At 39.6% G+C, this 24,299-nt stretch overlaps 1 protein-coding gene across 2 annotated transcripts; it reads right to left on the bottom strand.

Moving 5' to 3' along the window:
• Positions 1-2,032: 2,032 nt before the first annotated feature.
• cdh19 (cadherin 19, type 2) lies at positions 2,033-22,827 on the bottom strand. 2 transcript variants are annotated; one of them, XM_038730961.1, is made up of 12 exons: positions 22,680-22,827; positions 18,133-18,504; positions 17,709-18,003; positions 16,341-16,460; positions 14,550-14,717; positions 13,239-13,429; positions 10,718-10,971; positions 9,243-9,379; positions 7,937-8,058; positions 7,029-7,146; positions 6,203-6,454; positions 2,033-4,066 (listed from the first exon to the last, which is right to left on the bottom strand). In XM_038730961.1, the coding sequence occupies exons 2-12, from the start codon at positions 18,376-18,378 to the stop codon at positions 3,552-3,554; spliced, it is 2,418 nt and encodes an 805-aa protein (XP_038586889.1). In that variant the 5' UTR covers positions 18,379-18,504; positions 22,680-22,827; the 3' UTR covers positions 2,033-3,551. The 2 variants fall into 2 exon arrangements, with proteins under 2 accessions (XP_038586889.1, XP_038586896.1); XM_038730968.1 differs by lacking the exon at positions 2,033-4,066 and adding an exon at positions 4,084-4,695.
• Positions 22,828-24,299: the final 1,472 nt, after the last annotated feature.

Below are 24,299 nucleotides of genomic sequence, written 5' to 3'. Positions count from 1 at the left end.
AATTACTAATTTCTTGTTTAAAAATGTAATCAGTAATGTAATCCAAGTACCACAAAATAAAACTTTTGGATTACTTCAATGCCAAAAAGGCAAATGAAGGCAAGAGAAGAATCAATGATGCTTTTTCTGCTCATTGTTTTTTAGAGAAACATACAATAACTAAGATCTCCTATTACCAAAATCCATGTTTAAATGTTTTTGTATGATATGCTTTGCACTGTCATCCCTTTGGCAGTATCTGGCTCGCCAATGACAAAAAATGTTGTTTTGTAGGTATTCTGTGAAATTTAAGTTAGTCATTTGGAAAATCATTTTAAAATGTTGATGACTCATTCTGCACTTGTATTAATTTAGCATCCATTGAAAAGATTCTCGATATGACCCTGCTAAAGCATAGTGTTTCTGGGACCGGGCCCAACTGATTACTGTACAAAAACACAATGTTTTTCACTGATTTTGGTGAAACTGGATCATATTTAATGGAGAAATATTAGAAATATAGAGAAAATTTTTTTCTAGTTTTCTCTCTGATGTCCACCTGCTGCTCTGCCTCAACTCTGTGATTCACAGAGTTTCCTGATGGACAGATAGCTTTACTTCTTGCTGAAGTTAGTTAACAGCTAACTTGCTAGTGTTATTAGCTCAGTTAGCTGTGCAACAACTGGTCAAATTAGCTCACTCTGCCCGTAATAGGAGCTCGGAGCACCGGAGGAGTGTTACCATAGACTGTATAAAGGTGTTTAAGTTACACGGGGTGTGGTGCCTGATTGGGAATGCTGGGCGAGCGGAGAAGGGTCCGGCTGCGGACTGTAGCTCAGGGGGCTTGGCGTGACACTAGAAGGCAGGATTTGAAGAAGAAGACGATAACATAAAGTAATGGCACTGCAGAAGCAGCAGGTAGGTAATCACAGCTCAGTGCAGCAAAAGTTGAACTTCTGATGTTATTGGACAAATAAGTATAATTTTTTTTTTTTTTTAATAAAAGTTATTCATTTCAGCTGTTTAGCGTTGTTAATCTTCATAGTACAGTACTGTAGTATTAATGGAATGGATTCATATTTTTTGTCAATAGTGCTATTGGGCTTCTGTCAACTACAATGTCCACACATGTGTGGTACAAATTAGGCGGGAATAAGTATGCGCATGTGCAGAACAGACCATACAGAAAGGTGTTGCAGCTACAGTCCATCATAACAGACTATACCGCGAGGGGGCGTGGTGTGAGCGAAGGGCATGGCATGAGTGGTGCTACAGCACTTGCAGCCGGACGTTATTGGGCGAGCGGGCAGCGAAACCTCACTCAGCAGCTTCCCAGTAACATGGCATGAACAGAACCGAAAGCAGCCTCAAAGTCCAACAGGGAATCCAGTACTGAGATGATTTACACTGAGCTTCTTGATGGACAACTTTACTTTTTACTAAATCGCTAACTGTAGCCTATCTGCCTGTATCTGTGGCTAGTTAGCTTGGTGCTGCTAGCGGTGCTATTAGCTTACTCAACCCCGGAGTGCCAAGAGCTAAACCTGGCAAGAAAGCCACCTCGGTACTGGATTCCCAGTAGTCAAACTGGCCTCTGTCGGTCTCGGAGGCTGTGCTCAGTCCCGGTCCAGCTGCCGTTCACTCACTGAGAGCTGGAACCAGTTCGCACAGAGTCTGCATGAAGGGGAGGGGCGGCAGTGGAAACACATATTTGGTGCTACTGGTGACTGTAAACGCCAATCAATGTCTGCAACACGTCTTTGTTTAGCTTTGTGTTTTATAAAAAACACACGGAGGCAAATAGCACTGCGTTTTCTGTTTCATGGAAACTTTCTGCCTAAAGTAATCCCTGTGAGTAATCCCAGATTTTTCAAAATGTACCTGTAGTCTGATTACATTTTTATTTTCTGTACTGTATGGGTTACAGTTACTTTTCTTTGGTATCCTGATTACATAACGCTGTTACACGCAATCCGTTACTCCCCAACCCTGGTAGAGTGATGTGCTCTCTGGCAACTCAGCAAAAAGCAGCAAGTCACATCATACAAAATAATACATGTCAAACAGTTGATATTTAATGGATACTCTTCTGTATATAAACTATAATTTCTGTGAGAATAAGGCTTATCAGGAAACAAAATCTCTACTTAGAAAAATATGTTGTCATACACATACCCAAGGGAAGTATACATTAATTTAACTTCACAATGCAAAATATAAATACGCATGAACTGTACTGGCAAAATGCCAAATATAAAAGTAAAATTATAAGAACTGAATAATATTACAAATAGTATCAGAAGTTTCATAGGTCAGTAATACTGTTGGTGTTATACAGAGGAATATTGTCACACTGTAATTACTAAAAGCATGAATCACACTGTGGCCTGTCTTTAAGAAGCCCCCTTCCGGTTGCATACGCTTTCCATGTTCAAATGTAAATGACAGTTATGTCAATACAGTGATGACCTTTTTGGTGTACCCACTTTCTTCAAATATATTTTTTTCTACTTGTACTTAAGAATAACCTGTGCACTCACTAGTGACTAATTATAAGTGTGGGTGAAGCAAGGAAACAGTACAGAGACCGACTCTAAATAAAAGAAAGCAAGAGTTCACCCAGCCAAGAGAAAGTGAAGATTTACGGGCAGTCTTCTGGCTGGATCACATTATGGTCTACTGAAGTAAAAGTACTTGGTTAAAGCTGCAGGAATGAATATTATTTTATGAATGAAATGACTATGTGCAATGCTAAGGAGTCACAGTGATACTCCAACATAGAGTTGTCACCAACTTTGCATTTCCCTTCAGCTTGAAGAGTGCTTCAGTCTCTTTAAACTCATTGTTCTGGTCTTTCAGCCGACAAAGAGTGCAGCAACCTATTTTCCAGCTGCAGCAGGAAGCTGTTTTCAGCCAATAACTCTATTAAACCCACTGTTCACTACCCAGCACAATGCAAAAGATAGACAAAGCTCCTAACTAAATATAGTGGCCATATCATTTCTTTCAGAAGCTGGTGGAGTACAAAATAGAGCTAAGAGAGCAAATTTTGTACTTAGACATTTATAGTTATAAATGCTCACAAACTCACAAAATACAGCAAACAAAAATGGGTTCATATATGCAAGGCATTTGTGAAACTATATAAGGGTTGATTTTGTCGTTAAAGGAATAATAGTTCAAATAGAATTGAATTGTTAAAAATTTTGAATACACTTCGCTTTGTTGCTGAGTTACATGAGAATATGATACAATACGATAATATGAAGCTAGAGCCAGCAGGCAGTTAGCTTAGCTTAGCATAAAGATTGGAAATGGGGAGGGGGAGAGCTAAGCCATGTTAACCCCTGGCTGTAGCTTTATATTTACTATACAGATATAAGATTGGTATTGATCATCTCATCTAATTGGACAATAAGTATTTTCCAAAACGCTGAACCTTTCCTTTAAGTGCAATGCTTGAAACACCATTTTTATTTTTTCATTTTCATGTCACTGATGAGTGTTCATTGGGAATGCACTGGTCCATTATGCAAAAATTAAAAGATAGCCATTTAAGGTGAAAAAGCCCATCAGAAGGTGGTGTCTTCCCCTCCTACCCCATACCAAGGCGTAAGTCTAACCAAGTAGGGTCTGGGATTACAAACAGGTTGATCAAGTTCAAGCTCTGAACTAGAAGACTCCAGTGAGCTCAGGGACCCAGTGGGAGACCCTGATCCCTCATATGCATATGTTCTTAGGCAGTCAAATGGGGGTACGTAAGGATCCTGATCAGCCTCTGCCAGCCTGTCCAGAATAAACTGCCTGAAGACCTCATCATCCGGCCCGATGAGGTGGGACTCTCGGAGGGACATACGTATGCTGGCCCTGATGTCCTCCCTCCGCAGCCTCCTATCCCTCCTTCTTGGGTGGGGTCGCAGCGGGACAACGGGCTGGCAGAAGTTCAGATCTGCTCCTCGACCTTCTCCGTAATACAGCACCTTCTGTGACACAGTCTCAGGAAGCTCCAGCTCCTTCCCCTCCACCTTCAGTCCCTCCTGCTGCTTCCGCCTGTGCCTCCTCACCATCAACATTAGAATTGACAGCACTGGTAGGAGATCATTACAGTCAAAAACCAGGGCATGAGCTTAGTGAGAAAAAAACATCAACATCTAGGGTTCCTGGTGGAGCATGCACACAGAATACACAAGTGCAACGAAAACAATAGCAGCGAGATTTGTTTTTCTGCAACCTGTTGTGGATGCAAAAATCAAAATGTGGGTAAATTAGACTATAAATAATTTTTTTTTAATTTCAGCTCACGCATAAAGAAATAATTTGCTCCATGTGGCACAGAATGCCGTGTTTTCACAGGGTATTGTGCTCATCCGACAGAATGTTAGCATAGCAGGTATTGTCATTAATCTTTCATGTGATGGGCAAAGGGAGGACACAAAGCAGCCGAGGTCATAATAAAGCTCTTCACTATGCAAACCCATCAATGTCCCACGGTGGCATTGCTACTGATGTATTGCAACCAATACACTCATTACCTGACATCATTGCTCTGCAAGCTTTCAGCATTTTAAAAGTGTGTGTTAAAGGCACGCTGGTGAGTTTTAAAAAGGGATTCAAATGAAAGTGCAAAATTGTTAATGAAAAATCCTGCTGTTTAACACATGTTTATATACTTGCCAAAATGATGTGTGGTGGAAATGTTCTAGCTCAACAGACCTGCTGAAAAAGAATGGCTTTTTTATAGCATAATATCAGTGAGATTCTCATTGTTTCATAAGCTTTGTAAATTCCAATTTCCTAAAGGAATATTCTGAATTTTTATGATCATTGGTCACCTTAATATCAAATGGCTATGAGGTAAGATATCTAGCACTATACAAAGTTGGTAATGTTTTCTGTCTATCATTAGTGAAAATCTTTGTGAATCTGCAGCGCGAAAACAATCAGCTCTCTAGCACACTACACTCTTCTTGTGTAAACAAAACAAACTATATTTGTAATATGCCTCAGAGAAATATTGTTTAGCCAGACATCTGTCTTGTCAATCTCACTGAGTTTTGGAGAAACTCTTCTCAAGAAATTGGCACAACAAGATCTTTGGTAATCCTGAGGTAGCCCTTTATTTGGCTGTTTGGAAGACGTGCGAAAATGCCAAACCTACCTCAGGATAATTTTCTGTAAAAACTTTGTGATTGTACCCTAGTGCAATTTTATTGGCTTGCTTTGATTACACTTGAATTGCTTCTGTACATAGGAAGGTCTTAAGGGTCTGGAGGATGGAACTCTAGCTAAGCAAATTTACAGGAAGAGGAAGTTCTCCTCCCTCTGAAAGTACACTATTACTGATGCATTTTACATCTATTTCAACATTCTGCATTTAAAAAAATATCTGCCAGGTTTATATTTGGAGCCTCGAAACTGACCAAATGAAGTAGAAGTTTATCAGACAACTCAAAAATATAGCTGAATTCATCACTAAATAATATTGTTCATCAAGTAATGGAGAGTTAACAGAAATAGGAATCAATATGTAAGCTCTTGGAGCAGTTGCTAAATCATGTTAGCCAGTAAGCTAATAAAAAAGGTCTTGGACTATTGTGTCATCCTTGATATTTTGTAGATGTGTCATTTATTGTCTCTTTTGTCAAACAAACTCAACTAAAAACCTCCCAGTAGCATTAGCTAGCTAACTTGTGTTTGCTTGCCAACTGCTGTAGAAACTCTTACTAGAGTTTATCAGTAACACTACAGCAGTATAAAGTACAATATATACTTTTAACATTGTGTGCACTGGCAGATGATGTATTATTAAGAAATTTAGCAAATGTGGTGACAAAAACAAAAGATCAAATTAGTTTTGTTTTTGTTTTTTAAAGCAGCTAGGGAAAGATAGATTAAAGTGGAAATTAATTAATTAAGAAATTAATATAAATCTTTAAAGCTTTATATTTATTTACCTAAAAATATAATTTTTTGATGTATTCAGATATATTTTTGACTAGAATTTGTATATTTAGACATCTTTTCATCATTTAAATGAACTAATCTTCCAGCCTTAATTTTTAATTTCCTCATTTTGAAGACAGATGATTTTGACACCAGATGGCTTAGACTCCAGACTCCAAAAAAGCAAGAGTATTCCTTTAGATGCATCCTTTTTATATCATAGTTTGATATTCTGGAGTGAGGTGGGATGTGAATACAAGGTATGACCATGCTTGCTTACCTGTGAGTGTGACCAGGCAGACCAGAAGCCCTAGCAAGGTTTGCAGGCTGACCCCCATAGACATGGCAAGGGCCTCCACCCCCCCTGTGGGACAATGGCCAGCTGGATGGCAGCTGCACACACTGATGGTCAAAGTGCTGGTGCTGGAGAGAGCTGGAGAGCCACTATCTGTTACCACAACAGGCAAGAGGTACTGGGTTCGATCCTTGCGGGTGAAAGTACTCCTGCGTGCCACAATGCCTGCTGTATTGTCTAAAAATGAAGAGATGTGCATTTTTTTAGTGTGCTTCAAAAAAACATGAGTACCACTTCCAGAGTGAGTGCTGTTATTTTAGGAGAATTCAAAGCTGAATAACAAGTGAACTGACACACATAATGTAATTTAAAATACAATCTAAGCTCTCTGAAAGGCCCAAGCCCTGTCAAATCTAATTTTCAGTGTATACAAAAGTAAATTTGGAAAATCTGTCTCAGCTTTGGGTTCACCTGTAAGACTGAATCAAGACACTTAACAATTACTTTTTGGAAGTCAAATATGACTTGTGCCATATGAAAATGTGTTAAATCTTTATTCGTTATTCATTTCCTGGTTGCTGACTGGACTACTGTGCTTGTATGCCTAAACAGAGCTTCAGAGGTGCTGGTAGACGGACTTTTAGACGAGTTAGACATTTCCCTCTGTCTCCAGTCTTTGTGTTAAGTTAAGCTTACTGTCTGCTGTCTGTAGCTTCATATCTACTGTACAAAAGTGAGAGTATGTGAATCTTGTGTGAAGAAAGCACAAGAGAAGTATCATGTGTGCCTAATTATTTAGTATGAATGTAACCTTGGTTATCTCTGATAGTGAAGTTGGGATTGATGTGCTTCTCGGGGACCATAGAGAAGTAGAAGTGGTGTCCCTCCACAGGGTCATCTGGATCAACAGCACTGAGTAGCTGAATGAGCTTAGAAACACAAAGACACATTACTGAGGAAATGAGCAACACAAGTGCCACCTACCCACAACAGATTTCCTAGGAAGTCTACGTAATCATATACAGCCTTCATATTTGACACTGATTTCTTAAAAATAAGACCTTCTGAATCATAATCAGCAGCTGACAATGTTATAAAATATAATCAGTCAGGGGATGGCCCAGTGCGAGCACCACTGCACTTGTTACTCGTCACCTTGATCATGAAGGTGACAGTACTCCATAGTACAGTAATAGAGTATATTGGCTACAATGTAGTATAGATTTGAGTATTTATATTATATAGTTCAGAGAGTATTAAAAATCCCAAATAACCCAATAGAAGGGTGGCACTGAGAGAAAAAGGCACAATTACAAATCCATCTGCTACTTCAGCACCATGGACAGTTCCATGGATTTATCGATACAAAGCACAGTTAGGCTACTGATCTTTCAGAGCCATGGTTGGGGCCATAGATTCTAACTTGCTCAAACCTAAGTCAGATAAAGGATCAATGAGTCAAGCATACTAGGACCAACATATTACACCATCCCTGCATTATCTCTGCTACTAGGGGATGGCAAGTTAACAAGGGGGATTCATCTCAGTAGTCAAATGGTTCATTGTAAGTCCTTCAATGTTTAAAAGATGTACAGAATAGTAGAGATGTTTTGATGACAAAATGACACAATATGAGAACTTTTACTGTCCATATTCATTGATATTTTCATTGCAACACTATAGTAAATTATGAACATCAGTGTATCATAATATACATACATCTCCCGCCTGCGTTCCCTCACAGATATATGGCTGGTAATCTCTTGTAAGCCTTGGCACGTTGTCATTTATGTCCAGCACTTTGATGAACACCGCCACAGAGGAGGATAAATGGTTCTGCGCTGCAGTAGTAATGATAGACATATGCTGGAGTCCACAGGGTGCATGTATCACAAATGCTTTGTAAAAGTTCTGTCAAAATAATACTTAAGACTGATAAATGTTTCTTCTTCCTGAAACATGACTGTGGAGGGAAAAAATGGACAACGGCGTTTGACTACTTTTTCCAAACCAATATGGACTGAACAATACCAAAAATAAGTAAAAAACAAACTATGGAAATTCCCTGTAGATCACTGGTTCCCAACATAGACATAGTCAGATAAAGCCCTTTATCGACACCACCTGTCATGTTAAATTCATTTTAAACTAGATGTGATTTAGCACTATTACTTGTATATAATAGTAAATTGTTAGCATAGAATAATGTTTTTTTTACAGTTTAACTGTCAATGTTTAGTTTTGGTCAGTGGAGAGGTTTGGTCTTGCAGTGGCTACAGCTACACATTTCATCAATTAATTCAAAACTCTTTTGCAATTTCATATGTTTATCCGTAACATTTAGGTAACCTCAACCATTTATTGCTTTTAGCAGCTATAACAATTTCAAACTTTTAGCAAACTATTTCAACAGGTTATTCACTACATTTGTCTAACTATTTCACAAGTTTAAATTCAGAACTTTTAGCAAACTAGTTCATTACTTTTAACTAACTATTTTCACAAGTTTATGTTCATAACTTTTAGCAAACTATTCCAACAGGTTATTTTTAGCTAACTATTTCACAAGTTTATATTCATAACTTTTAGCAAACTATTCCAACAGGTTACTGTTTGCTAACTATTTTAACCATTTATCCAATCACACTTTTACCTAACTACTTAAACTGTGTATTCATTATTTTGGCATTTAATTAATTTACATGCACTCTTAATCACAACAAGTGTTGTTCAGGTGTTACAGCTTTAAAAAATAAATAAATAAATTGCACTTTCTATGTCCCTTGTGACCCTGTACACAGGATAAGCGGATGACGATGGATGGATGGATGGATGGATGGCACTTTCTATGTTTTAAAGTTATTGCGCCATCTTTAGAACCTCTGACAACTGTATGTTTGGGAATCACTGCTCCAAACAAAGACTTCTCATCAACACAGTGCTTTTCTGGACAGGTTTCATGACTACTGAGTAAGTTGGCCATGTCAAAAAGATGCTATTGAACAAGACATGAAATTATCCTTACTTGTTTCCTTGGCTTCAACAGTCACATTGTGCCAGTCTGAAGTCTCTCGGTCCAAAGCTTTAGCGACAGTTATAGTTCCATTGTTTGGGTCTATTTTGAAAGCTTTTGTGGTATCACTCCTTTTGTCAATTGAATATCTGGAAGAAACATCACGGAGACACACATTTAGCAGGCAAGGTTGTTTTCTGGGCAAACAAAACATTGCGATACCACAGGGAGATTAATTAGGCAAACTGCTCAATTTTTTAATCTGTTGACTGATCTCCAACAAAGAGAGCACTCACACAAGCTCGTGTGACACAGCGACAACAACTCTGTGAAAACAAAGCATCTCACGCAGATGGCATCAACACAATTTTCTGTATTTTTTAGTTATTTTGATTTAATATTATTTTATATATATATATATATATATATATATATATATATATATATATATATATATATATATATATCATATGTGAGAAAATATTATTTAAAAACCGTGAGACTGGGACTCATGTAAACATAGAGAAACAGAAACTTTGTTCAGTCTTTCAAGAATTGATTGAGGTGATGCTGCTGCGGTGACATAATACACACCCCTGTGTCTTGTTTTCTGATAGTGGATCTGCATGTACAAAAAAAATGCTATCACCCACAAACCAAGCAAGCTGAAGTGCTTCTAAAAAACATTTGCTTGTTATTGCACAGGTCTTTGACACCACCATACCTTTAACACTTATTAATATAAGGGATTATAATGCCATGGTGAATTAGGGTACCCAGGAATGAAAACAAACAGTGTAATGAATAATTTCTGGGAGCCACTTTGTTGACAACATGGAAAATAAGCCAATTAGACCAAAGCAAACTTAATCATATTTAGTAGAACTATGGAAACCAGTAAAATGTCAGCCTAAATGTATTAATCAATGAGACACTGTCACCAAAGGGACAGTAATAGACGCTAGGCTGAGGATGATATGCAGCACCTGCCACTCTTAAGCTCTGCTGAGATGGACTACAGGCACCAGTACTGCTGCTGTCTCCTCTGCAACGTGCCCCACTTGCAAATGACTGCAAATCTCAATTCCATATGCCACCTCATATGGTGCTTTATTGCATTCCCACGTCCTAGCCACGTTGCTTTGTGATAATACCACGGCAATAGATAGAAAAGCCCGTGAGGTGTAAAAAAAAAAAAAAAAAAAAGAATCATCATGATTTATTCAGCAGGGCTCATTTCCTACTAAAGTAATATGAGATAAATATGACCATGTACAGGGTATCCAGAGATCAAGGGTAAAAATGGATGCACCGAGCCAGTAACACTATTTGAAATGGAATGATTTTTCACCCTGTGGAGGAAGCTGTCTAAGGCGGGCTGTCTAGGGATGTTACACCCCCACCAGCCTGGGTATCTACCTCGTCATTATCATACTGGCAGTTGGGTGGCAGATGCCATTCTTCCTGGTTTAGATGGTTCACATTACCTGATGGGATTGTTGACTGTGTCAGTGTCTCTGGCACTAACACTGCCAACCACAGTTCCCACTGCGGCATTTTCAGCAACTTTCCACTCGTAGACCCGTGAGAGGAAGACAGGCGGCTCGTCCACATTCTCCACAACAATCTTGAGCGTTGTCCTGTCCCTGAAGTCCTCCAAATTCAGGAAACGAGTGTCCACATGATCATTGACTGCCTCGGCGGCCATGACATAACGTCTTTTAGTTTCATAGTCCAAAGGCTGTGAAGGAAATAACTACCGCTTACAATTCATAAATTTATATTCACATATTTATATTCATATATAATACAGTGGCTATTACAAGAAGAGAGCCACTTGTTCTTTGTCATTAAGAAAGTTAAACAGTAACAGCTGTATTTAAGACAGAGAGCAGGACACGACTGGATGTTAAAATTGTTTAGTCAATGTCAATAAGCTACCAGCTGTGAGTACGCACTTAAATATTGCTGTGTTTTCGATTTACATTATGGTGCTAGTAATTAGAAAACAGCATGCAAACCATTACTATTTTCCCAAAATGATTCAATAATGTTATTTTTTATTTAATTATCACACTAAATTGAAATCTCCTGTGCGATAAAGGAGATGCATTCTGTACTGTATGTGGGAAAACATGAAGTATGAAGCACAGTCCAAGAGTAATCTAAAGTTCTTAACCAACAGAAATACATTTAGGACTTTCTGACTTTTTAAAATCACTGGGTACTACCTGAACACACAGAGCTCAGGCCTTGCTAATCACACAGCTTCTAACACATATATGGTCAAAATATAAATTAATTAATTCAAGTCAGTGTTGCTTTGAGTTTATTATACAACAACACTGTTTAAGCAATAATGAAAATTATACTTAAACATTAACGACACCAGCTCCCCCATGCTATTTTTCCAGTTTGCCAGTATGGAGAAAAATGTGGCTGCTAAAATGAAAGCTTTTCACCAGCTGTGGAGGATGCTGAACATAGATTTTACTAGACAGTTTCCTAAAAGGAATACATGATTTTTGGCCAGTCTACTGCCATCATCAGATTGAAAACTAGATATAAAAATATATGTACAAAATTCATATAGTAGACACTGATAGGTATGTACAGTGAACAAAATTATAAACGCAACACTTTTGTTTTTGCCCCCATTCATCATGAGCTGAACTCAAAGATCTAAGACTTTCTCTATGTACACAAAAGGCCTATTTCTCTCAAATATTGTTCACAAATCTGTCAAAATCTGTGTTAGTGAACACTTCTCCTTTGCCGTGACTATCCATCCACCTCACAGGTGTGGCACATCCAGATGCTGATCAGACAACAAGGTATTGCACAGGTGTGCCTTAGGCTGGCCACAATGAAAAGGCCACTTGAAAATGTGCAGTTCCATCACACAGCACAATGTCTCCAAAGGCGTTTCAGAGAATTTGACAGTACATCCAACCTCAGACCACGTGTTACGACACCAGCCCAGGACCTCCACATCCAGCATCTTCACCTCCAAGATCGACTGAGACCAGCCACCCAGACAGCTGCTGCAACAATCGGTTTGCATAACCAAAGAATTTCTGTACAAACTGTCAGGCACCGTTGCAGGGAAGCTCATCTGCATGCTCGTCGTCCTCATCGGGGTCTCGACCTGACTGGGGAAATCCTCACATTCGATGGCATCTGGCACTTTGGAGAGGAGTTCTCTTCACGGATGAATCCTGGTTTTCACTGTACAGGGCAGATGGCAGACAGCATGTATGGTGTTGTGTTGGTGAGCGGTTTGCTGACATCAGCGTTGTGGATCGAGTGACCCATGGTGGCGGTGGGGTTCTGGTATGGGCAGGCGTGTGTTATGGACAATGAACACAGGTGCATTTTATTGATGGCATTTTGAATGCACAGAGCAATCCTGAGGCCCCTTGTTATGCCATTCATCCTCGACCATCACCTTATGTTGCAGCATGATAATGCATGGCCCCATGTTGAAAGGATCTGTACACAATTCCTGGAAGTTGATACGACAGCGTGTTCCAGGGCCTGCCAATATCCAGCAACTTTGCACAGCCATTGAAGAGGAGTAGATCAACATTCCACAGGCTACAATTAACAACCAGATCAATGTGAAGGAGATGTGTTGCACTGCGTGAGGCAAATGGTGGTCACTCAAGATACTGACTGGTTTCCGGCCCCTCCAGACCACCCCAAATCTGTGAAACGGCACATTTTCGAGAGGACTTTTACTGTGGCCAGCCTAAGGCACACCTGTGCAATACCCACGCTGTCTGATCAGCATCTTGATATGCCACACCTGTGAGGTGGATGGATTATCTCTGCAAAGGAAAAGTGCTCACTAACACAGATTTTGACTGATTAGTGAACAATATTTGAGAGAAATAGGCCTTTTGTGTACATAGAGAAAGTCTTAGATCTTTGAGTTCAGCTCATGATGAATGGGGGCAAACACAAAAGTGTTGCGTTGATAATTTTGTTCAGTGTATATGTATTCACCTTGGCTAGCAGAACCACTCCCTCCTGCGTCACTGGATGTGTTGTGATGATAAAAGTGGAGCTTTCCTCCAGGTCATCCTCTAGACTGTAGGTCATTTTGGCATTAATGCCAATGTCTCCATCCTCTGCCATAATCTTGCCCACTGTGGTGCCCACAGCTGCATTTTCAGGGATGGCGAAGGCATACAGGTCTGAAGAAACAAACTTGTTTTATAAGTCATTCATGCTGATACCATTAGCCTGAGAAGTTGAACGTTGGAATAGAATATCAAAGGGAATACAAGATCTGGATGATACCAAATTGGTACTTTTGCAGCACTTCATGATAACTCATGTTTAGAGGAAAACAACAAATAAAAAAAGTTTCTTTACTAAACCATCGCCTAGAGAGCTTGACAGTAAGTTCTTAATAGCTAGTCACGAGAGTCTACTGGTGTGTAAAATGATAAGAAGAGGGAACATTGTGGTTGAGGGTCAATTTGTGTGAGTCATAGATAAATTGTGGCAACGCCACATAATCCCAGCCTAACTCTAATAAGAAGATGAGAAAATGTGATTGTGTGGGGGACTCTATTTGGGTGGGTGCCACAACTGGGAGGAACTCTACAGCAACCAGCTGCTCCTGAAAAAAAAAAATCCCTGCTGATAATAAATTGCAATTATGTGACAAAACAGAGGGCACAGGTCAAAGTGAAGTGTGGCCATACAATATTAATAAGGCCTTTTGACTGAACATAGAATCAATGGGATACAGTAGCACCTGCCATGAATGTGAATGCGACATTAATAGTTAAAAGTATCATCTCTGCTGCCTCATTTCTACAAAATTGATTTCTTCCTTGGGCATTCGTTTAGTGAGGTTTATCACTGAGAAGGCTGGGTTTGTTTCCAAAGGTCATGACAAATGTCCTTTCATGTGTGAATGATTAAATTCATCCAGTGGGCGACACATGTACGTGTGCACACGCAGATGAACAGAACATCCACATCTCCTTTCCCATTTCTTTCACTCTCTCTCTCTCTCTCTCTCTCTCTCTCTCTCTCTCTCTCTCTCTCGCTCTGTCTCATTCATCGACTTTCTCCTTTTAATTTTGGCTGCCGCTGAATAACAAGATGTGTACAGCCGAGTGCAGTGCTGGCAGCACAAACCACCCACCCGAACAGGAGAAGTGTGATCAAATAAATACCTCTTAGGTATAATATTAAACATGTCCTCGCAGTCTGCAACACTTTGTACTCTTTCATTCTTTCCCAGAGCGTGCATGGCCTGGTGTTTGCATCACTATGAGTCAAACCGTATAAGTGACTCACGGTGCTGGAAAGTGGGCCCATTGTCGTTGACATCAGTCAGGCTGACGGTGACTGTGGTGGAAGAGGAGTAACTGCCGCTGAGGCCAAGCATATCCTTCACCTGCACCACCACCAGGTACTGCTCTCTGGCTTCACGGTCCATGTTTGGCCAAGATGTTACAATAATCCCTGCAGATAGAGGAGGCAGACAGAGAGGAGGTGTACAAGAGGCAAGTTGAGTTCATTAAGACAGCATCAAGTGTATCTGTGGGTGGTTTTCTATCTTTTTTCTTAAACCAAATGTTAGTAAACAAACTTTGCCTCAAGTGGTCTTGGAGAGCACTGTGCACTATGTGCAGTAAAACTGCACCACAATAGAGTGAAAAATCTGCGAATCATAGCAGTACACAAGTAAATATTAAGAGCTTCCTCTGTCTGGCCAAAGTGGAGGCTGTGGGCAACAGTAAACAGATAAACACTTTGAATCAAGAGAATTAGATGGACCTGGCAAATGTAAATGTTTTTCCTTGGAAGTCATCATTTCAACCACTGAGTCATCTAATCTTCTGTTTAGATGACAAGCTTTTCAGCTGCCATTCACTAACTACAATATCCAGTTGCTCTGTAAATCTGACTTGTGCTGAACATTCAGTAACTGATAGAGATCTGTAAGCCACCTGGCCAGGTAACAGTGGCAAAAAAATGGCCTTTTTGATTTCAAGGATGAGGCGGGTGTTTTTCTTCATTTTTCCCTATGAAAAGAACAAAATAAACAGTTGTTAGTCTGTCTTTCTATACTTTCATGTATGTCAGTCTCAAGACCTCTCACTCCAATCTCCTGAAAAATGAGTATATAGTAAATATATATAGTGTCACTAAAACAAAACTGTAGTTTTTAGAAAACATTATGCAAACAGGAGTAAATAGCACATTTGTTGGGGGATATTTTTCAGCTGTTGATTAATACACAATTACTGTGGAGTATTACATCTACATTATCAGGATTGGCAAAATGAAATTGACTCACTGCACGTGTTCTCACAATGAAGGAACATGTCAACGCAGTGCACCTGTGAGGCCCATTGATGTGTTGTTATTAAGTTAACGGCAACAACGGAGATTTTCGGCAAAGAGAAATGAGGTATATCAGACTTTGGCAACGCAGACAATACTAGTCTGTAGGATCAATTCATTGGTGGTTTTGGTCTTTGCTGACACTGAGAAAAATATATAAAATATCTCCAGACTTATCCTTACAGGTTAACTGAAGCCATGAGCAAAACTACAACTTAGTGGTTTGGAGTCAACTGCTGCCCACTCCTCAATGAAAACTAACAACTGATTCCCTAAAAAGTCAGATTTACCCTTTTACAGTTAGCATTCATTTGAATTTTTTTACATCAATAATGGCCTCCCCCCACTTTTCATAGTTTGAGGTCAACAATGTGTGTGGGAAGTGCTGCAACTGACCTGTGTTACACATTAAATAGTGTAAATGTACATGCATTGACATCAGTTGAACCAGTTTCCTGGTGTAAACGCTCACATTTTTTCCAGTGGTCTGAGTAACTAAATCTGTCAATAGTTGTTTTAAGAGACAAAGCTGCCTGGGGAATTTTTACAATTCTCAAAGTGAGAAATTGTGTCTGACTTGTCAAAAGTAAATAAGACCAGAGAGACAAAGCCCAAAGACAAGACGGTTTCCTGTCGCAACAGAAATTGGAAACATCTCAGCCCTTCTGTCTTTTTACAGCCCACTAGTCATAAAATGTATAAAGAGTTCGCCTCCAAAATAGCCTCTGTCAGTGGTACCCGTCTTTGGCTCCACTGAGAAGTAGGGCTCCCCCTGCAGGATGGAGTAGATGAGCTTGGCGTTGTTTCCAAACATGGGATCATCAGCATCTGTGGCTGTCACCTGGGCCACTGTGGTCCCTGTGGGGGGAGGGGGATCACACAGTCAGAGTTAGCTCTCAGGCAGCAGTTCCAGTCGACGGGGAAATAAAGTGATTATGCCACAGTCCCGCAGGGTCTGTCTGTCTGGCTCAGAGGGGGAGCAGTGGAAATGGAAGAGAGGAGGGGGTGAGGTTGAGGTAGGGTTAGAGGAGGGATGCTGACAAAGGGGCGGGGGTCGGGAGGTGGGGGTGGGGAGCAGCACTGGCCTTTCACAATTCAGTAAGACGGTGCAGGTGTGTGTGACAGCCTCTCCAGGCCTATAGCAACATCTCTCTCAATATCCACCAGCCCCTCCTTTTCTCTCCTCCACACTCTGATTCAGTTTCACCTCTCTATCTTTCACACTTACTACCCTTTTCTCCACTGACCATATCCTACTCCTCACCTTGCTTTCTAGATGATCTTTCCCTCCCTCAGTCCTCTTGTTTATCTCATTCTTTATTTTCCCAGAGAGCGGTCTTTCTTTCTCACAGGCAGGGATTTACCGGAGCATTTCTTATTTTCAGTTGCCCGCACTCCAACCTTCCCCCTCTCTTTCCGAGACCAATGCATTATGATTTATTACGAGTGAGATATTATGCTGCAAAAGCAGATTACATATAAATTGAAATGGTAATGTTTGTGGTATGAAAGGGCAGTGGTTATAATAACATTACTTAAGAAATATATCCATAAAGGCATCGAAGCTATGATACAGAATCCAATACTTTTAACTTCCTGAATGGGGACAGATGACAGACATTCATATAACCTTTTGTTCATTGTCTTCAGTCAAGATTTAATTTAAGAAAATTAATTTATATAAGTATATCCTTTGAAAAAATAATGCCAAAAGCAAGTTTTTATCTGTTCAATGGAAAATGTTTAACTTTTATTAAACTAATAACTTGTCTGTATGAATAATATCTTAAATAAATGATACTCTGAAACATAGAAATATAGCTACATGTTTGATCTAGAATAATGCCATTGTTTAGCCTATTTTAAATATTAGCACACCATCTGTTCGACGAACTGTATTTGAGGTGGTGGCAGAATATCAGAGACAAATGTCTGAGCAGATACCAGAAAAACTACCTACATGGCAGGATACTGTACCACTAAAGGTAAGTGACAAATATGTTTTGCTTTTGGAATTTTGGAGAACTGACCCTTTAAATTTCATTTAGTATATCTGTACTTTCAACTCTTACTGTTAAAGGGGTGACTTATCTTTCTTTAACATACCGGTTGGACACATCTCAGGGATGCTGGACACATACGGTTCGTTCTGGAACTGGGGGACATTGTCATTGATGTCCTCAACCTTAATGATGAACTCTGATTCGGGTTCCTCTGGTTCATTGGACCTCCTGTTTATAGCCTGTGCTTGAAGGACGTAGAAGGCCTTTTCCTCACGGTCAAGCTTCTTCAGTGTCCGGATCTCACCAGAATACTCATCTATCTCAAACACATCTCCGGCGCCTTCTCCTGACAATACATACTTGATAGAAAACTCCCCTCTGTCAGAGTCAGATTTGAGCTGCAGAAAGAGGAGAGGGTACATGAAAGTTAGATTTTTTCAAACCATTTTTCAGAGGTAACAAGACATGCCTTTCCAAAGTTTAGTATCGTATCAAGGACATGGAGGACATTCAGTCTGAAGCGGTACCTGGCCAATAACGCGAGGAGTGGGATCTTCCTCGAGGACAAACAGCTGTTTCCAGATCCAGGCTCTCTTCAGGCGACGGTGCAGATGAGTGGCCCCCTGGGCCAATTGTTGGGCTTCCAGACCCCGAGTATCTCTCATATCACTCAGCACCCCGCCAGGAATCATAGAAAAGACCATAACCATGGCCAAAACACTCGGCATACTCATTTTTACTGTCCAACCGTGCATTTCCACTGCACTTCCCATGGTTAGTGGACAGAAGATAGTTGGTCCAGTGCTACCGATTCTTCATTCGACAGCACAGTAATTTACGATCCCGGCAGTGCTGTATCCCATCTTGTTATGATGTGGTTTGTATGCATGATCATGTCTCTGAAAAGTTAACAATTTAATTAAGCAGTGCACAGAGATTGCAATTAGGGAATTGAAATCTGTAGTGTTTAATTTCACAAAGCTATAAATGCATACATGAAGCATTTGGGGGTTTTTTAAATTACAAAGCAACATTTACGAGCTGTCTATATCTATCCGAAATTGAAAAGTGAATTTTAAGAACTGGAAGGCAAATCTAACTTGACGAGTTTACATGCTGTAAAAAAAGAGTTGACTTTTAGATGTCTGATTACCAACTATTTCTGTAACCTAACCAAACTGCCACATTATTGTAGGCTAACAATGTACACTTTTATAGAATTAATAGTGTTGAATAACATCTAACATGATTATGAAGGGGTAGGTCTTACAAAAAAGGTTCGGACTGTTCAAAATGAGACCTATGATGGTATTATCCTTTTTTGTTCATCTGAAAAGAATAAATCCATTACACACCAACTTAGATTTTAAACAAATTCATGCATGAATTCCAGAGCAGAATTGCATTTTACAAGATAAAGACAAACCCTTTGTCCAAGCTCCCTTTTTTCTGTCTTGCATCCTGCAGGCGCCTGAAAACAGCCCTCTGTTTTGAATTCAGACAAGGCCTTGTATTGTGTTTCATGGGGGAGAGCAGGGCCTGAACATCATTCCTTAAGCATGACACTGCACTCTGCAGCTGACTAATGAAGACTTCTAATTAGATCAACGTCTCCCCAGACATGGAAAACAGAGACACACATGCCTCTGACAAACTATGAGTCGAATCGATGCACCAATTATAATGTGCACCAAGATTAGGGTCAAGAGTGTAAGGACAATGAAAGTCAAACAGCAAATTAGTTAGGACCATACAAATAAAACATCTTGAACTGACAACCCTGCCAACCTTAACAGACTTTACCTTTAACAAATTATTCAGTTTCCTTTATATACATGGATTAACTGCGGTGTCTTTCTCATATTATTTCTACGAGCAACAATAACCATCCACTGTCAACATGTCCTTGTCAAAAATACCAAAATATCACACCACAGATTTGTCATCCTATGTTACCAAGGGTGATCATTGTTGTCCATGCTTGTTTGAATTGGTAACCTCTTCTTTTCTCTAAGTAAATGATCAATTTCTCCTGTGAAATGACAATATGTACCCCGTTGGGTTTTTTTATTCTCTGGAGCGTATGTCTGTTCAAAATTGCGGATGTTCTTTCTCATTTTAGACCTCTGTCTTGAAGTCGTTTACTCTGAAAAGCAACACAAATTATTTGTCTAGACGTGAAACCCTAAACTCAACTTTATTGCTCTCCAGTCAAGCAGCAAACCATACATCAGCACTCAGTGGGATCAGTTGATATTAAGGTCTAGAAGTCACAACAGCCATAATTCTAAACCATTTTAATAGAGTTTTTTTGACACTGTAATATCAGCACGTAACATATACAGTCCCACAATGTGTATTCTTCAATCCAAAGTGCTGCACAGGAACACAAGTGCATGCATTTCTAGCATGGGTGGTCCCAGAGGAAATTTGAAATATAGACTATACGGCAGGAAGTTGTTTCAGCAGTTAGAGTAGTTGCAGTATTAATGCCTTAACAGCTCATAATGTTCGTATTTAATCTTGTAAAAGTAAATTAGCTGTCAAGGCCTATTTGTAATGAGCTGGTAAAATCAATTACTGATGCAGGCTTTTATTTCTGAAATTCAATTTCAATACAGAATGTGAATGAGAATATGTGTTTGTGCTTATGTATGTCTTTACCGCCCGTATTCATATCTCCACGCATTGCGGAGTGACATTACAATTAGTGGCTAGTGAATCGTGAGCTGTTGCGGTCTTTCATAGGGCTGCCAAGCACGCGTCCAAACTGAACGCCTTGAGCCAAAGCTAGACAACAGCCCTCAATGATGTTACTCTGAGCAACACCTCAGCTGCCAACATGCCAAGGAGTCTGCTTAAAAATCTTCCTGGGGGTGTTAGCCTTTACTGATGTGGCTGGAATAGTGCACAGGTCAACAGATGTTTGGGTGCCAATTTAACAAGATGGGCCTTTCTAGAAATAAGTGATGAAATTCTGGGAAAATAATGGGTATGCCAAAATAACTCCCAGCTCCGGGTCTGTAAATAGCTAAGGTATTAGGGAGTAAGTAAAACACATGTCCTTGGGTGACAGCTATCTTGATAGTGCTTGATAATAATGATGGCCTTGGCAAAGTCTGATTTTAAACGTATCATATATAGTGATAGATCCACTCCATATGAGCTATACACAATACAAAGCTATTAGTTATCATTTACAGGTGTATAAGTTCTGAGAAAAATCTAAAGAAACTAAAATGTTAAGAAACGCAGTTGAACTCTAGGGTCAATTTTCTCCTTTCAAAAGAAAGTCACATTTCTACATGACATGCAGTACATGCAGAATGCCCTGTGGATGACAGCCATTCATTACCTCTAATAGGCCTTCTTCCCATTTCCAGCAGACCTCCTGTAGCCTGTATGTACAGTACGCTACTCTACCACATGACAGAATGACAACGAGCTGCAGTCTCACAATGTTAAGCACTAGATGCGCTGAGACCGTCACATTATTTTCCTATATGGTGATGTGCTCTAGCTAATAAAATGTCGCTCTGTTGTAGAAATGGTTCCGGGATGCTGTTAAAATGTGTCTAATGTGCCAACGCAAATGTTGAAATGCAGCAATAAAGAAAAAGCAGCTTCTACTTGACATTGAAGATGACACATCAATATGCACTGCCAACGCTAACTGCTAAGCGATGCTAACTTGCATCAATCTTCTTACTTGGTCTTGTGTATGATCATTAAAAAAAGAAATGGAAACGTGAAGAATATGAAAATGTGCGAAGCTGAAAACAAAAGATCCAAATATAGACTCAGACCTCTCATTTCACCACAATCTTGCAATCTCCTTCTGTTAAGCCTCACTTCTTTAAGATCATCCTTCCAAGACAAATTGTCCTTAATTGGTCATTTGGGAGCTTATCACGGGACTTTTTGTTTACTGTTCAGCTCTGTAAAACAATAACTCTGACATGTAGTTTATGTTTCCTAAATCAGGACCTCAAATGACTCAAGAGACTGAGCTAGAACAACAGGGGAATGTCAAGCCATCATGTACTTGCATGTAAGTAATTTGTTTGATTTTGTTATGTGCACAAGTGGAAATCATTACTGCTGAACAAAGTGTCATAACATTTCCACTGACATTTATCAGCGAAAGGACTACATCCTATGATTTGTCTCCTTTCTTTTTCAATGTGAACAATTAACTGATGCTGTCAAAAATATTAATAAAGAATAAAAAAGAGGGATGTGGATTTAAACTACAGGCAATTATCTATAAAGACTTAATTATGGCCATAAAAAGAAGTTTGAGACAAATGTTTTTACAGTCAAATTATCTATGGGCCTATGGCTAGGAAGCCACATCATGTAAGCATTTTCCACACGTCATTGTCTTGCCAAGGTTTTTTTATGTACTCCTGTACTGTTCTGCAGTTACAGATGGCGTATATTGTGCATCAATGTTTACTGCCCTTGAATGCTTTCACTAACATGTCACTGAGAATATGTCTAAACTTTCACTGAGAACATGTCTAAAATTACCCACCTAAAGAAAGGTCATGGAAACTGAACAATAATAATTTAGTAATGTCAGATTGAGAAGGATCTCCGAATGAAATTTGTACTCCAAAGCAATCTCCAAAGCTCGGGTTTTTACTAAATATATAGGCAAGTACACAGAGATCAGTTACTCAATATGGAATGAAAAAAGTGCTTATTTCAATGAAATAATCTCTTTACATTATCTGTACGTAGGCCTCAAAAAATGTTTTACACAACTACATCACTTTTTTACACTTAGTTAAATTCACTTTAAAGTTATGTCTTCAGCGATTTTAAACATTGTTGGTTATTTCAGAATGTACAACACTAGGAAAAAGCCAGCAAAAGACTCATTTAAGATTCATTGTGTTCAGTTATTATGAATTTCAGCCGTTCTGCTGCTGCTTTTATGTTAAAAACGTCTTTACGCTTTGTATTCTTCTATACATCTTTCCCTAGATAATACATAAAATTATATCCAATTATCTTAGGACAAAAGCTCAGCTCTTATAGCATGTATAATGTCCACCAACTCACCCACCTGTTTGTGTGATGCTGCTGTCCCCCAAGCCACTTGTCACCAACCGCCGTCAAGAGAGATCATCACGGGGTGTAAAGAAACACAATCTGCTTGACTAAATACCCTGGTACTGGAAAGTAATTCAGTCACCACAATAGCAGAAGCGAATGCGCGTGGTTCTCACAATGCGTAATCCCCTCTGTTGACGACCTCCCCTTTTCTTCTTCTTCTCGCCCCTTTTCTGCCCTTCTCAAACTTCCCGGGGAAGAACAAACACAGGCCCTATTGTCTGGGACTCACATCTGAGCAGTGCAGAACACTCATAGCCTTCATTGCCATGCAAATAGTCACAGCCTAGACTTACAAATGGATTTCTATCTTTTCACCCTCTCTGTTTTTTTCTCCCCATTTTTGTGAACAATCCGGCGCTTATTAGAGTTGAGCTGGAGCATGGAGGGGATGGTAATTCATCCACTGTACGACCACTATTTCTGCTAGTGATAGGAAGGCAACAGTCTGTTTTTTGACATTCAAGCCGAGGGAGCATGCTGTTCCTGTATGCCCTGTCCTGATATGGTCAAATTAAAAAATTGACCGATCACTTGGGATGTTGTTTGTCTGTCTTCCAGTTGTTTACATGTACTTGTAAGGATGTGACAATTTTATTAGTGTCTTTTCATGACTGATGTAATGTAACCAAACCTTTGATAGCATAAGAACACAATCATTTAAATAAAGTTGTTGAGTAGGTTGAGTGTTTTTTTAATAGGCTCAATACTAAACTTGTGTTTTGAATTTAGTCAGTGCTTGAAGTGTGCCGGTACTGTTTGGTGTACCATGACTTTTTCTTGTGCACTGGCACTTCTCACAAGCTGCCGGCACTCTTCTCTGCCCTCTCCATATCAGGTTCTCTGGCCAATTCATAATGGCCCTAAATAAACTGTATTACCCAGGGGCTATTACGTTGCGCTCACCTGTTCCCGTTCTCGCCTGCTTGCTTTTCTCTGTAAGGTAGTCAAAGTAACTTCACATAAACATTACAAAGCCTGGGTCCAGGGCTGGTACTGTATCAGTTTCTCTCTCTTTTTCTCCTTCAACTTTCTTCTTGATTCCGGAATCACCAATTACATCCTGTGTTTCTTCCCTGCCTCTGTCCATTCATTGGTATGTAGCTGCAAAGGTTACTGAGTAACATCTGTGCTAAATTAAACTGCAGTACAAAACTGGATGGTTAAAATAACACTAGCCTACTATAACACGCTACTGCTCAACACTGAATGTCACATGTCGATCCTCTATTGACATGAGGACACAGCTTTTCAGAGGAGCACAGAATAGATACAACTTGAATTTACAACAGAAACTGCGGGGGGAGCCCTGTTTCAGCACTCTAGTGTATGGTATGCTTCTGAGTAAAGATTATTTCAAAATACGAGAGGTGGGTAAACAGAGTTTACAAGCATTTACCCTCCACTACAGCCCTGCTGGTAATTGTGGTCATTCCAATTACCAAAAGTCGAAAGTTTGTCATTCATGAGTAATTTTTGATTTTACGACAAAATAACCTTTTGGATAAAATACCCAAAGAGCCTTCATTACATGCTTCTCGTAAACATGCTAAAGCCCTCCGAGGGCTAATTA

This window comes from Micropterus salmoides, unplaced genomic scaffold (assembly GCF_014851395.1).
Source record: "Micropterus salmoides isolate LMB-PRFRI ecotype aquatic unplaced genomic scaffold, ASM1485139v1 Ms_hic_scaffold_1, whole genome shotgun sequence".
In the NCBI taxonomy this organism is placed as follows: Eukaryota; Metazoa; Chordata; class Actinopteri; order Centrarchiformes; family Centrarchidae; genus Micropterus; species Micropterus salmoides.
Note: the sequence above shows the minus strand (reverse complement) of the source record. Positions and strands in the feature narration are given on the sequence as shown.

Coding starts and splice junctions, on each gene's coding strand:
- cdh19 (XM_038730961.1), bottom strand. CDS start 18,378: ATGGGAAGTGCAGTGGAAATGCACGGTTGGACAGTAAAAATGAGTATG. Junction 16,461..17,708: donor CCCTGAGATGTGTCCAACCG/GTATGTTAAAGA, acceptor CTCCCCCCACAG/GGACCACAGTGGCCCAGGTG. Junction 7,147..7,936: donor AGGGAACGCAGGCGGGAGAT/GTATGTATATTA, acceptor TGTGTTTCTAAG/CTCATTCAGCTACTCAGTGC.